Genomic DNA, 14,174 nt, shown 5'->3' with positions numbered 1-14,174 from the left:
GGGACTACCCGGAGGACCTCCTCAAAATTAGCATTTTTTATGATTAACCACCCTTATGCCACGGAGTAAGACAAACTAGATGGCGTCCTTAATGCAAATATGTCCCTCAAAACAAACACTGTAATAGTGAGTGCTAGTAGCTACCTTTACCTATCTTAGCAGCAGGTTTTCTTTTTGTTTGTTTGTTTGTTTTTTCATCAAATCTGGCAACATGGTGTGACAGCTAGCTAGAAAAGTGACTGTTTGGATTGCCAGCTCTAACTTCTCGTCAAAGTAACCAACTAACGATAGAGACTGTACTATAAAGTAGCTTCATTTTTAGTAGTGCCCGGAGTTGGAAAACATTTTTGACAACGGTTTCGCGGCCAGCCACAATGCATCATAAACTACGTGTTACTCAAAAAGTAGGTGTTAGTTGTAGTCCGCGCTAACAGGCTAATGTTAGCAGCTAAATGGCTAGCTGGCCTCTTCGTGCAGCTACCTGTTGATAACAAAGCCACTTCAGATCAGATCGAAAACACTCACTCTCTTTGTCTGCGTTGTCCCAGTATTCCTTTTACCTGGTAAATCCAGTCAGAACTTAATTTTAATTTTAATCCACACACTCGCAGTGGGGGATGCAGTTTTTCTAATTTACAGTTTAACTTTGACAGACTAGCAACTAGTTTATCCAGAGATAGCAGACCTCTCCCTCTGACTGCCTGTCATTTCCAGTTCCAGACAAGGGGAGGAGCCTTAGTGTTGCGCTCCGGATGAAACAATGACGGTGATTGGATATAGCGACGAAAGGAATCCCCTATCCCTGCTATCAGTTGACTGATTTTTTAAAAACACAATTTTATAGGTGGAATTTAATGTAATGATTTATCATAGCTGTTTTTTTTTTTTTTTTATCTATCTATCTATCTATCTATCTATCTATAAATTGTTTTTTTTTTTTTTTTAGTTTTCTTTTCACTTTATTTTTTTCTGCTTCTGATAGTGTACATTTTAATTGTATTTTTTCTACTGTAAACATATAATACTAACGCCTAGAAACAATACTAGAAACTCCTGTTTCTCCCAGCATTTACAACATGGAAAAATGTATCTTTCATGCAACAAGCAGCTTATCTTTTCTGTATGACATTTGTTAGTTATAGCATCCTGTTTGTGTATTATAATTCACCTGGATGTGGAGGAGAAAGTAAACCGTGAATGCATAAAACTATCCAAGTGGGCTTTTTCACTCCGCTACTCAGCACCTTAACTGTTATATTTTTAGTTTTTAGTCTTTATAGGCTTTATTGTATATATTTAGTCTTTATTCTATTTTATTTAACTTTATTATATGTTTCTACTGATGCTGCTGTAACACGAGAATTTCCCTGGTTGGGATCAATAAAGTCATCTATCTATCTATCTATCTATCTATCTATCTATCTATCTATCTATCTATCTATTTTCATTTCAGTTGTGCAGAAATTATTTTTGGCTTTTATGCTTCACTACATATTTTGTGGAATTTTAGGAAAAAAAAAAAGTAAAGATAAGTGGAATACAGTAAATACTTAAATATACTCATACATTCAATAGCTGGAATGTATATTCATAATAGGAGGGCACTGGCTTTCAAGAGAAAAAAAAAACATAGTGAAGTAAAAAAATAAATAAATAAATAAATGAAGCTTCTCTTGGGACCAAAAGAGGGTGCTGTTAGAGCAAATTAGAGCAGGAAAGAAAAAAAAGAAAAAAAAAAATCACCAATTTATCCACTGGAAAAATATTTCAGGGAGTGAGTAAGTGCTTCTTAAAAGAATCAATCAAGACGGAACCACATTTTAATTTCATCATACAACCTGTTGTATAATGACCAATAAACTTCCTTGTAATCTTGTAATTACTCTGATTCTTTACATAACCACTCTTTTTTGCAAGCATTTTTCATCCTAGGTCTCAGTAAACATTACAACAAAACCCCCCAATTTATGTATTTTTTCACCTTGTACCAACATGTTAAAATTTGCAAAAAGTGGGAGAGTATTTACATAGCCACGGTAAATTCTGAAATGTGTACTTTTCTGTTTTACAAAGGCTGAATCTTAACTTTTATTGGGTTTACAGCTGGATAAAATGGGACACTGAGGTATAAATAGCCTCAGCTTGGTCGGATTACAGTTAGACCATTTGATCTTCTCAGTCCATTGGTGAGTATCTGTTGTGAACATCAAGTCTCACTTTGCTTGCCTTATGCCAGGCATGGAGGTTTTCCTGCTAAGAAAATTCACTGGATTTCTTTCAAAAACATGGGAATAAAGGTGATTAGCAAATTAGCAAGAAATGAGCCAAACACTGTCAAAAATAGTAAATATTAGCAGAATATTACCAAAAAAATAGAATATTACCAGAAAATTAAGGAAAAATTGATAAAAAAAAAAAAAAAAAAAAAAAAAAAAAAAAAAAAAGGGACCACAATACCCACAGGTCCCTTAGATTCAACTTCAGTTTTATTTTAGACTCAAAGCTTTTACTCTCAAAGACTAAGAAGTACTTCTTTGGTTGGGGTTTGGGTTGTTTTTCTGTTTTTTTTTTTTTTTAAGGGACAATAACCAAGTAATCAATAGTTGAGTTACTGTCCCTCTATTAGCCAGTCAGACACCAATCAAAGCAACATGAAGATGAGAGTGACTTCCTAAAACAGGGTACAGAATAATCAGGATTATTTTTATTAATTCATCTTCAGTTTCAATAATATCATTACAGAAAAAACATCCTCTTCATTATATTTATACAGTAGTAGTAGAATGCTGTGTCATTGCTTCATTACAAGTGCTGGTCATAGTTTTATAGTCTGTGCAGTATGACACTGAGTTCAGTCCAGTATTTAGAATCAGTCAGTACAAAGGCAGTTTATCAATAACCTCCTTCTTCCTACTCAAATGAATCTATCTGGGTTTGACTGATCCTCCTTGGGCAGGCGCCAGGACATGCTCCGATGCTGCCTTCACACCATATTGGATTTACGGTAAATACAAGCTGCCGACTGGGGAAAAAAGTCTGCATCCTGGTGGTAATTACAAATAGGATATGTGGGGAATATTTTTGTAAGCTCCCATACGTCCTACTTGGCATCGAAAATCGTAGAAGTGCGTTAACACAGCAGCATATGTAGCTGCATACTCACTGATGTCAGCAGTCCAAGATACAAAAAAATCTCAAAATGATCAGTTATATTCACACCAATAATCAACTCTACTTACAAAAATTAACAATATCTGCTGCAGTTCGTTGATTTGAAATTCTTTGACATAAATTATTTAAGATGCGAGCATCAGATGTCGTCTCGTTCAATGCTGTCCGATATGGCGTGAACACGGCATGAGTCACTGATAGAAATGGTGCATTCAAGGTAACTGAGAAGTTTCTCACATCCAAGCTAGAGTGGTAAAATGCTGCTGCACTCAGAAAAGTCATACATGGTGTAAACTCACTAACGATTGGCTGCCGCATAAGGTGAACTTTTACCAGGATCGAAGGCCCTGCACATGGCGCTACACTCTGGCCTCTGAATCGAACCTGCCCAAAGAGAGAGACCCCACCCACCCCCCCACCCACACACACACACACACACACACACACACACACACACACACACACACACACACACACACACACACACACACACACACACACACACACCCCACCCCTTTATGCGCACAAAAGCAAAAAAGTGGGGAGGAAGGATAAAAATGAGAAGGACAGTGAGGACAGAGGGACTTGGGGGGTGGGGGGCTATAAGACTGTGTCAGCCTATCAGGCAAAAACTCACAGTTAACAACCCCTTGCTTCTGCTGCATTGATGTCATATGCAAAAGACGGTAGACATAAGCTTCTGACTTGAACAAAAAGTTCAGGTGGCAAATATTCTCGAAAATTTCCACTTCCTGAACTCTGATGACATATGATATTATGACACATGATATTAGGAATCAAGTGCAGGAAACAATGGATTCATTTCAAAAACAACCAACAAAATGAACAATTTTCATTAAATACCCAATTTCCTACTCACAGCTCTTCTGAAATCCCAAACTATTTGCTGGAATTTTGGTTCATGGTTGATGCTGCAATGTTTGGTATGCAGTAAAAACATGTAACCAAATGTGTCATTCACTACATGGATCTGTTAAGTGTGAAAAAGCTGATTAGCAGCAATCAACATCTACAAAAAAACAGTCAACCATTGCTTCCTGACAGGATTAAATGCATTGAAGTGTGTCAAAACTTTCAAGTTGTTGCTCTGTACCATCAAGTTGTTCCAGTACAACCTGAATACAGCATTAAACCACTGACAAAACAGGATTATTTGGCACCGATCACATAAACAGGAAGAAACAGGGGATCTATATCTGGTGTGCTGCATCAAAAGAGGGTAGGTCTTCAATGGTCCTCATAAATTGGTTAACAAAGTAAAGAAAATTTTAAGTGCTTGAACTGGTTGGGTGTAGTTTCCTGGACTTGATATGAGTGCACATGGAATGACCTCATCAGTTGCTATGTGCTCCCCTGGATTTCTGATCTGCTAATCCACAATACTCTAATTCTCTCTCTCCATTCACTTCCACAGTGCAGCAGAGCAGCTTCTAAAACAACACTTTAAGTCCATAAACCAATGTAAACAACACAGATTATACCAATATAGAAAACAACAAGTCCTGGTACCCATTTTTTGAGGAAATTAAATGGCTCTTTTCTTGTTATTTTCTTACTTGATTTGGAAACAATATTGGGCAGGTAGCGTCTGCAGGGATCCTCCACATTGAGCCAGGAAGAAACAACCTGATTTATGATCGTTTCATAAATAATTGTATAAAAAAAAAAAATAAAAAAAAAAAATAGAAGAATAAGAAGTACCAAGACTTATTGCTGTTCTTTTTTAATTAACATAATACACTTTGTTCTCACTTGTTTATGTACTAAAAGTGTTATTTTGTGTTGCTGGTCTATAGAAGTGAATGAAGAAATAGAAATACAGTGTTGTGGATTAGCATTCCAGGGGAGCTCAGAGCAACTAGTGAGGATATTTCACCACCACTTGGACTCATATCAAGCCCAGGTAACTATACACAACCCAATACTTCACCAAAGTTCAATATTTTAACTACAAGGTCATTATATCCAGTACATGATGCTTTAAATGCAAGAGTTAAACTAAGATTAATGATACCTGACTTTTTTCATCATTATGACACGACTAACCATGTTAACGTGGCTGTATGTGTAACATCAACAGTGAGCCAAATATGACAGTGATCTTCTGTGGTTCCTAAAATCTGATCAAACTACACGCAGTAAGACAAAATAGTAGAACAAAATAGTTCGATTTGCAGCCTGGACCCAACTTCTCCAGGCATTTTTGAATTGCACAAGCACCTGAACACCATCAAGTTATAAATTAGCAGTTGTCTAGTTTATGAGCACCAGAATGCAACATTAGGTAGGGTAAGACTGATATAAAGTGTTATAGTGTCAGTGTTGTCCACCTCTCATTCGATTTAGGTTCTTCCCTGACCCTGCTAACCCACCAAAAACAATTTCATCACTATGGCTTGTAGTGGAGAGTTTTAGTGTCCCATAATGGTCTAATGATGTTTCAGGGGCTTTTCAGCCATAACAGGAATAAAACTGTAAGGAAAAATGCTGAAATGTTGTCATTGTCTTGGATTTTCTGACATAAAAAAAGGCCATCTTTAAAGAAACTGAATTATCACACGGCTTCAATCCAAAAATATCAGTATTGGCCTTCAAATCTCTTATCGGTCAAGCTGCAGGGAGAAGAACTGTGATTTGGAGAGGAGAGGAGAAGAGATGATAGGAAATAGGAGGAGGATGGGGGAGGGGGTGGGGGGGTGGGGAAGAGATTCTCTGTCTAGATCTACAAGGGAAAGTATTAAACACACAAAGCAAATGGAAGAGGAGAAAAGAGGGCATGATTACTACTGGGATGATAATATTCAATCAGAACCTTAATAATGATAATAATAAATTGAATATTAATTAAGAATATTAATAATCATAATATTAATTATCATCAGAATAATAATAATATTACAGAATAAATCTCATATTTTATATAGTTTTTTTTTTCTTTTTTCTTCACATTTTTCTCTGTTGAAATACAGTGATCTCCTCAGAGCTGACCAATGAGGATTCAGCCTCCGCTGGCTCCAATTGGCTGTTGCATATGACTTCACAGCTAATGGCGACCAGGTAGACATGCATCACTTCCTGTCCCCTGCCCGTTTCCTGTCCAGACAGGAAGTCCTGGCACTGCCATGGTAATCGGTAGCGAGTGACATCATAGTCTAGGAAGAGAATATCAAAAAGAGAAAATCAAGGACTTTGTCACATTTTATGGTTAAACATAACGTAAACATAATATATGGGGCAGCACTTGCATTGAAGCTAACATATTTCTGCACTGACATGTGTTGTTGAGTCCCTGTACATAGATATCCACCTATGATCAACCAATCAGAGTGCATTAACTTGAGTTGAGATTCTTGAGTAGGTACGTGACACTATTTTCATTGAAGTTCAAAAGAACAGAATAGAACAAAAACACTATCTGAGTAAATAGAATGTAATTTGTTTTAGTCATTCTTAATATTTACATATTAATTTACATCATGCTTGGGGTGAGGAGTGTAAAAGGACATGTTACTGTCAAGCGTGAGAGCCAGAACTGGTGAAAAGTGTGGAAACTTTGAGCTGGTCAACAAAGTGCTGAATGGGTTTGCCACCTCTCCATTTATAAGTTAGCAGTACAGGTTATTGACCAGACAAGTGTTAGAATAGTTTGTAATTTGTAGGGCTGCCTTCTGAAAGTCCAGGATTTGAATAATCTATTGCACGTCTGATATCTTTTCTTTCTTCTTTGGGTTAAGACAGTCAGCATGCTCTACAGTACAACAATATAATAGTCAAGACACACGTTTATGATCACAGTCACAAAAACAGCAACAAGTGGTTGCAGACACCGGCAGAGACACAGACACTATTACCTATAGTATGTCTACTTTGGCCTGTGTTGTTTGATAATTTTACATTTCCATGTATAAACAATTGTGTTATTCCTAATGAAAGCACTCCACTGGACCTGCTGGTGGCACTAGAGGGAAGGTCACTAAAATAGTCAGATTTCTAGCCAACATGAATCTTGTTACAAAATATCAACTGTTACAACCACTACCACGGTTACAAAATTTGGCCTGCTGGTGGCACTAGAGGAAAGGTCATGGAGTCACTAAAGCTGAAGTATCATGTAGCCAACATTAATGTTGAACCATAAAGTACATTTCATGGCAATGCAAAAAACAATTTTTGATACATTAGTGTGCAAGATTAAATATTTCACCTGCCAGTGGTGCATAGAAGGAAGGTCATGGTGTACCAAAGTTGCCCGGCTTCATCTTTAAGCCAACATGAATGTTGTCACCAAATTACATGGTGCTCTGCTGAATAGATTTTGGATATGTCCCTCTGGATCTAACTGCTGACTGGCTGACCAACTGGTGGAAACAGCGAAGTGTAGGCCTCTGCTTACCAGCATGACAAGAAACAAACACCAGTCTCTATTATTCAAAGTGTTTTATGTTATATAAGTTTCAATGCCATAGGTAAAGTAGGCACACTGAAACGTGGCTCAGAATTCAAACCCAGGCCATTTGCTGCATGTCATCCCCTCTCTCTCCTATGCCTGTCCCGTCTCTCTGCCTACTGTAATTATCAGATAAAGCAGATATGCCAAAAAATCTTTTAAGAATTAAAAAAAAAAAGCTTTTCTGAAATCCAAAATGGTCCTCTGGTGGAAGAATGGCGCTCAGCTCACACACAATACCTCTGACACTCGAGAAGCTTACTGTAGGCTTCTCATACAGGATTATGTCTCGCTCACTCAGGCAAATGGAAACAAATGTCATCGCTTCAGGATAGTGATGATAAATCTAGAAACAATGTGATTAATGGCTAACTTGACTTAAACTTGACCAATAACCGACACAGTTTTATATGTAGAAGGACAGAGGAGAGAAGAGCATAACGCACCTGCATCATAGCCGTCCGATGACCATGACATCCACGACCTCTCCTTTATGCAGCTCCACATACTGCTCTGTTTTAGGAGGCAGCATCAGCAGACCGTTGGCACTACGCATAGACATCAACCTGCTGGATACCTGGTTACCTGACAGATAGGGAGAAGGAGTTAGGGAATGTGTGTATTTATATCTTCCTATGTGTGTGTGTGTGTGTGTGTGTGTACCTGTGCTTTGTGCCCAGGGAAGGGGTTCCTGGTGATGCCAGGTGAGGATACAGCGATGGTACTCTGGTCTAGGATCCAACTTGACATCACAGGACAGCTGCAACAACCCCCACAAACAGACACACACACTCTTACTGACACGGTCAGCGTAGGCCTGATGCGATATGCAATAAGTCGGTTAATTGCACGGTAAATTTAAATGAAGATGGTAACTTCATTTATTAATTAATTGCCACATTCATGCATGTTTGTTTCCTCGTCTCTCTCTGCAAAAGAGACCAGACGACAAGAGTGTTCACTGCTGTGCGTCATCTGTCAGCGAGGTGAGCTAGTTCATTAGTGGAATGAACGGAGGGAACGCTCTTGCACACTGCGATTTTTGTGAGGTAGAGATGAGGCGGAGAAAAGAGCGAATGAGAACGACATGGAACTTCTTCCCAAACCAAATGCAGCAGCCCCCATGTGGGAATATTTTGGATTCAAAGCAAATGAGAGAGGGGAGCCCAGCCACCTGGACGAGCTGGTGTGCTTAACATTTATAAGTATTATATTATAAGTATTTATAAGTATTAAGTATTGTTTACAAAGACTTGATCATCCATTTCATTTGTTGCTTTGGTTGTGTGTAGTTTTTGAGTGTTTTTTTTTTCCTTAATAGAGAAAAAGTCTATTTTTTATATTGTTTTTGGTTTTTATTCAAGTTCATTCTTTTTGAAAACCAGAAGCCTGTTTTATATCGCACTCGTAACAGATTTCACTTCATTTAATTCACTTCATTTAATTTTATTTTAAATGTTGTGGGAATTAAATATATATATATATATATATATATATATATGTATAACAATTATTTGGTAATTTTCTTGTAATTGTTTCATTTTTTTTACTTAGTTTTGGAGATTTGTGGTCATTTTCTTGTAATTTAAGTGGCTTAACTGTCATTTTCTGGTGTTTTTTTTAATGATTTTTACAAATTTTGTTGAATGATTTTATGGCAATTTTATGGTAATTCTTGTAATTTGATTTAAATATATTATGTTTTTGAAAGAAAACAAGTGAGTTTGTTCAGGTTTCAAAGAATTAGGCAGTATTATTTTAAGGAAAGGGCCCAAGACTACTAATGCCTTCAAATTTCTTGCCAATAATGACTTCTATTTATTATAATTAAAATACAACTAGAGGGCAGCACACCTGGAGTTGATAGGGAGTCAGTGTCTTGCTCAAAGATGCTTCAGTAGAGTTGGGATTGGACCCAGGTCCAGGTAGCCAAGGGACAGTCTCCTCATTTACTACATCAGGGCTCTTCTTAAGTTAAATACTGTGGTTTATCCTTACAATCAAGCAGGTTTGACAGAATGTGTGTATGTGTTTGTGCATTACCCTAGCTTTAATAATAGTAGGTCTGGGATCCAGAATGCCCTGCATCTTTCTCAGAGCAGGAATCACAAACAGGTTACACGTCACCACTGCTGACACTGGGTTACCTAGAAAACAACACAACAGTGACTGGTTACCAAGGAAAACCGGAATATCTGCATAATTTCATACATTATCCAGATCAGTGTAAACATACTAACTATACTACCTCATGGTACACTGATTCAATGCAACTGTGTTGCGTACCACATTGCCTATGTATAAGTAGTGCCTGAAAGCTGGATGTGTATCTGTGCAGTGCTATCTGCAGAGATGTCCCTGTGCTATATGTGCCTGCACCAATGTAAGTTAAGTAAATCTCTGTACATGTATTGTCCTTGGTTAACAAAGTGGTTCTGATGTTTCAGTTACCATCATAACTAAACATAATTATTAGTTTCCAGAACATTACTATTATTGTTTGGTTGGTATTTCAACAGGCCTGCTATAACACTGTCGTGACCATATCCATATCCAAAAACATCTTGACAAGATTTCCCTGAATGATTTTGGTAATACAATATAACTGGGCATTTGCTTAAAATTTGATTCAGCTTGTATGAGTTAGTTTAATGGACAGACAAGCATGGCAAATGTAACTGTAGCTGGGTTGCCTTCAAACTTCTTTCCAACTGGCATTATACTGTGTCCTAGGTGATTGGAATGCAACTAAATAGAACAACAGCACACCGAATTCAGGTGTAACTGTATCCAAAATGTTCTGAAGGTCCAGTCATTTGGACAACTGGACCTTCAGTAGTCAGAGCGGTTTTTGGCCTCATTAACAACAAAGTGTACATGCAATGTCTCCAATTGATATACAATATATCAGCTATGGAAATAGAAATTGATTTTTGATTATGATTTGAACCACAAATGTAAGCAAAACAGCAGGCACCTCATAGAATAACAGGCAAAAGAACAAACTAGTAGACAGGGAACAAGTGTGTTGCAGGGCTCTTCTATTATGAATCAAGGCACAGAGTCAGTGAAGACGCATTCACTTGGGCATGACCAAAAGATTTTGTGCAATTTAAAGCCAGAGAAATTGACTGTACCAGGAAGAATACATTATGGCTTGGTGTAGTATGAGTGGCATAGGTCAAAACCAATCAAATCAAAAAGAGAACAGTTTAATTTCAGCATAATTTAATTCACCTTAAATTATAATACAAAAAATGTATGGATAATGATTTTAGCATTATGTTTGTATCTATGTCACTGTTCAAGTATGATGTCTAAACAATCTAATACTTAACACAAACAAAATATCTTCATTTCAGGGTCCCTTGGCAAAATCAGCTGAATTGGGGTCAGCAACTTCATTAAAGTCAACTTGAGGGTCCGAAGCGAGAAAAAGTTCGAAAATCCCTGTCCTAAGAAACTGCTGTTCTTGTCCAGTAGGTGTAGAAAGTATAGAACATCACAAGGTGGAGGCACACCAAGATTTTTGGACACCGAAATCAGAGCACAGAACCAACTAATTTGACTCTTCGGTTTTCTGCACTCCTCACCCATTTTGGGACAAGCCACAAAATTAACAAAGGGCTGCAGCTGAGCACATTTGGAAGTTACCAGTTTGCCAGTGAAAAGCCACTGCACTTGATCTGTGCAGGCATGAAGAGAGGGCCCTACTGTAAGTGTTAACTGTGAGGTAGCAGAAAATTTTTATAAGATGAGGTGATGTGCATATCAGTTTGCATTTTCGTGAGGGAGAGAGATCAGATTTCAGAGAGAATATCAGACAGATTTTAAGGTGTTGTAATCAAGCTAACTCAGATCTAAATGTAATCAAAATAAGAGAGGAATGTTACTGCCCTAGGAAAAAGCAGGCCAGAGAAGTACCATCTACAAAGTGCTCCCCTAGTTTTATAAATATTCACAGCTGTAATCTTCTCTACCACTAACTTACCTGTTATACACCATAATCAGGCAATAAATTAACACAAAAAAGACAACAGAAGGGAGGAGGAACGAAAGGAGAAGTCGAGTAGACCTGTAAGCCTTGACCACACCCACGCAAGCAGTACACTGCACAAGAAAAACCTTCAGTGTAATGAATACAATGCTAACGCTGCATTCACATTGGGGTGGTATACCATAGATAGATGTTTATCACTTTCTAAAAAGAATGATGGTAAACACCACCAGCACACATGAAAGTGTCACCTACTGAGCCAGAAGACCAAACATGAGTAAAAAGCAGAGGTATATTTATGTACCATGTGCACTTGTACCTTCGGTCTTTTTGTCTCTTCTTCAAATGACAAATAAAAAATGTGAAGAACATTCTTCATCCAGAGGACCATTTGGGATTTCAGAAAAGCTTTTCCCAGGAGAACAAGATCCAAAACTCTGGTGTAGCTGAGCTATTCCAAGTCAGTGTTTAGGTATCTTTTTGTTTTGCAGTGAGAATCACATGAAATAATTCGGAATAATGATAAGTACAATCTATTAGCCGTTTGAGATGAAATGAAATATAAAAATCAATCATCACAAAGGTTTTTATTATATAAATGCATGTATAATGATCAAACTCCTTGTTTATCACAGTGTCCGTGGCATCAAGACAGAGGTGGTGTGGTTGACTGGCATGCCACAATGTTAATTGGTTCGGTTTTTGTAGGCCACAGAGTGAATGCAGCATTACATGGGTTCTGGATTCAAAATAAGGAGGTAGAGGTACAGCAAACTGAGGGTCAAGGGTCAGATCATTATGAAGGTTGACTAAGGCAAGGATCAGGATCAGGATCTGGAACAGGGCAAGGGCAAGTGGTATGGAGAAACAAGCATGTGCCATATTGCAGGTTGCATTCAGGATTGAGGTCAAGGTGCTGTCATCTGGAATCATGTAGGGATGAGGTGAAGGTCACTTGAATGCCAGAGTGTAGTTGACCTTCTCACTTTATTGGGGTAAAGGGAAGAGGAATTCGTCAGGTAGGAGCTCATTCGAGGTTTGATGTTAAGGACCTACAGGTAGATCGAGGATGTGGATTTATAAGCTTGGAGGTCACTTAAGGGTTATTAGGGTTGTAAGGTAAGAGGTTACTTAGGAGCCATTTAGGGGTCCAAGTTTATTATCAAGGTTTGGACCAACTTCTTTTAAGTGTAGTAAGGGAGATCATAGTGAAGATATAGGTGATTTAGGGCTTATTAGGGTTGTTGGGAAAGAAACTGTGTAGGGGTCATTTAGGGTTTAAGGTTAACACCTACTTCATCTAGACTGAACAGGGTAAAATTTATGGGGTTACAGGTGATTTAGGGTTCAAGGTTAGGACCAACTTCATATTGGTGGAGTTAGGAGGGATCTATAAGGTTAGAGGTCATTTTGGGGTCATTTGTGGTGTGGGAAAAGAGGTCATTTCCGGGTCATTTAGGTGTCAAGGTTAGGGTATACTTTCTTTACATAGAATAAGGAGAAACCTGTGCGAGGTAATTTTGGCATCATTTGGAGTTTGGTTTTAGGACCTACTTCCTCTCGGCGGAGGGGGTACTGGGTGTCTGGCCTCGGTCTCGCTCAGGGCTACGGCCTCCAGCAGAGAGGGCCCAGTCTCTCTGAAGCTGAAGTTTCCTTTAATAACAATAGGAATACATACACAGCACTGGACTGGAGCGAAAACCACCAGGGACATGTACTGAGACCACAGGACACAATAGAAAGGTCCTTCAAATAAGCATTATAACTTTACAGACATCTAGTACTGAATACAAAAGTGGTACTGCAACACACTGCAGTGAGGGGTTGCTGGGCAGCAGTGGTAAAGAGATGAGTTTGCCCACAGTATAGACTAGGGTTCAACTGCTGAGAAATTTTGAAGACTGATACTTAAAAATTTTGGACTGAAACTGCTGAAAGTCAACATTTTCTCTGAATTTTGTTTTTCTTCCATTGGCGGATACTCTAAAACAGTATTTAAACCATCAAGATGCTAAAATTATAAACTACTTTAACAGTCAACTAAACTGACCAATGAAATACTTGTAGCTAGGTTAGCAGCTCCAGAGACAAAAATTCCAGCCATGCTTTATCTGAACTCTATCTTCCTAATATTATTTCAATAAATTCTAACAAAAATCTTGTCTATTGCTTCATTACTGAGCTACCTGCAGCTCCTTTAACAGGGTATGTCAATCTCCAATACAGAGTGAGTGAAAATATGTTAAAAAGACAAACACTCTGTGTGCTTTTGAAGTGTGTTTCTGGATTGACAACTCACCATTAGAATTGTACTGGAGAGCCACTCACCTTAGCAAGGAAGGCAAATGCAACTGAGGCAACTGATGAGGTTTTGGTCATAATTATTTAGTATTATGAAACATGATGGGAATACAGAGTCCAGGTTGAAATAGCTGGAGTTATCCTTTATGGTAGACTAAGGCAGGTTTCATTACAGGTATCTGCACGCTGCCTGGGTGAATGAAAAAAATAAGAAACCTCCATCATAGCAGAGGCCAA

At 38.1% G+C, this 14,174-nt stretch overlaps 2 protein-coding genes across 7 annotated transcripts in view; both read right to left on the bottom strand.

Annotated features, from left to right (window-relative positions):
- Positions 1-722, bottom strand: part of pals1a (protein associated with LIN7 1, MAGUK p55 family member a) — a 49,965-nt gene extending 49,243 nt beyond the window's left edge. For both annotated transcript variants that reach the window (XM_030044377.1, XM_030044378.1), the window contains exon 1: positions 526-722. The gene's annotated coding sequence lies outside the window, so the exon portion shown is untranslated. The remainder of the gene's footprint in view (positions 1-525) is intronic.
- Positions 723-2,682: 1,960 nt separating this feature from the next.
- The window catches only part of gphna (gephyrin a), a 58,706-nt gene continuing 47,214 nt past the window's right edge, over positions 2,683-14,174 (bottom strand). For 3 of the 5 annotated variants that reach the window (XM_030081787.1, XM_030081788.1, XM_030081790.1), the window contains 5 exons: positions 13,191-13,289; positions 9,683-9,786; positions 8,303-8,399; positions 8,086-8,224; positions 2,683-6,344 (listed from right to left, as the gene is read on the bottom strand). In XM_030081787.1, the coding sequence (XP_029937647.1) occupies positions 8,091-8,224; positions 8,303-8,399; positions 9,683-9,786; positions 13,191-13,289 (434 nt within the window). In that variant the 3' untranslated portion in view covers positions 2,683-6,344; positions 8,086-8,090. The remainder of the gene's footprint in view (positions 6,345-8,085; positions 8,225-8,302; positions 8,400-9,682; positions 9,787-13,190; positions 13,290-14,174) is intronic. The other 2 variants (XM_030081791.1, XM_030081789.1) reach the window with 1 other exon arrangement.

The sequence above is a fragment of the Myripristis murdjan genome, chromosome 22 (assembly GCF_902150065.1).
Source record: "Myripristis murdjan chromosome 22, fMyrMur1.1, whole genome shotgun sequence".
Classification (NCBI taxonomy): domain Eukaryota; kingdom Metazoa; phylum Chordata; class Actinopteri; order Holocentriformes; family Holocentridae; genus Myripristis; species Myripristis murdjan.
Note: the sequence above shows the minus strand (reverse complement) of the source record. Positions and strands in the feature narration are given on the sequence as shown.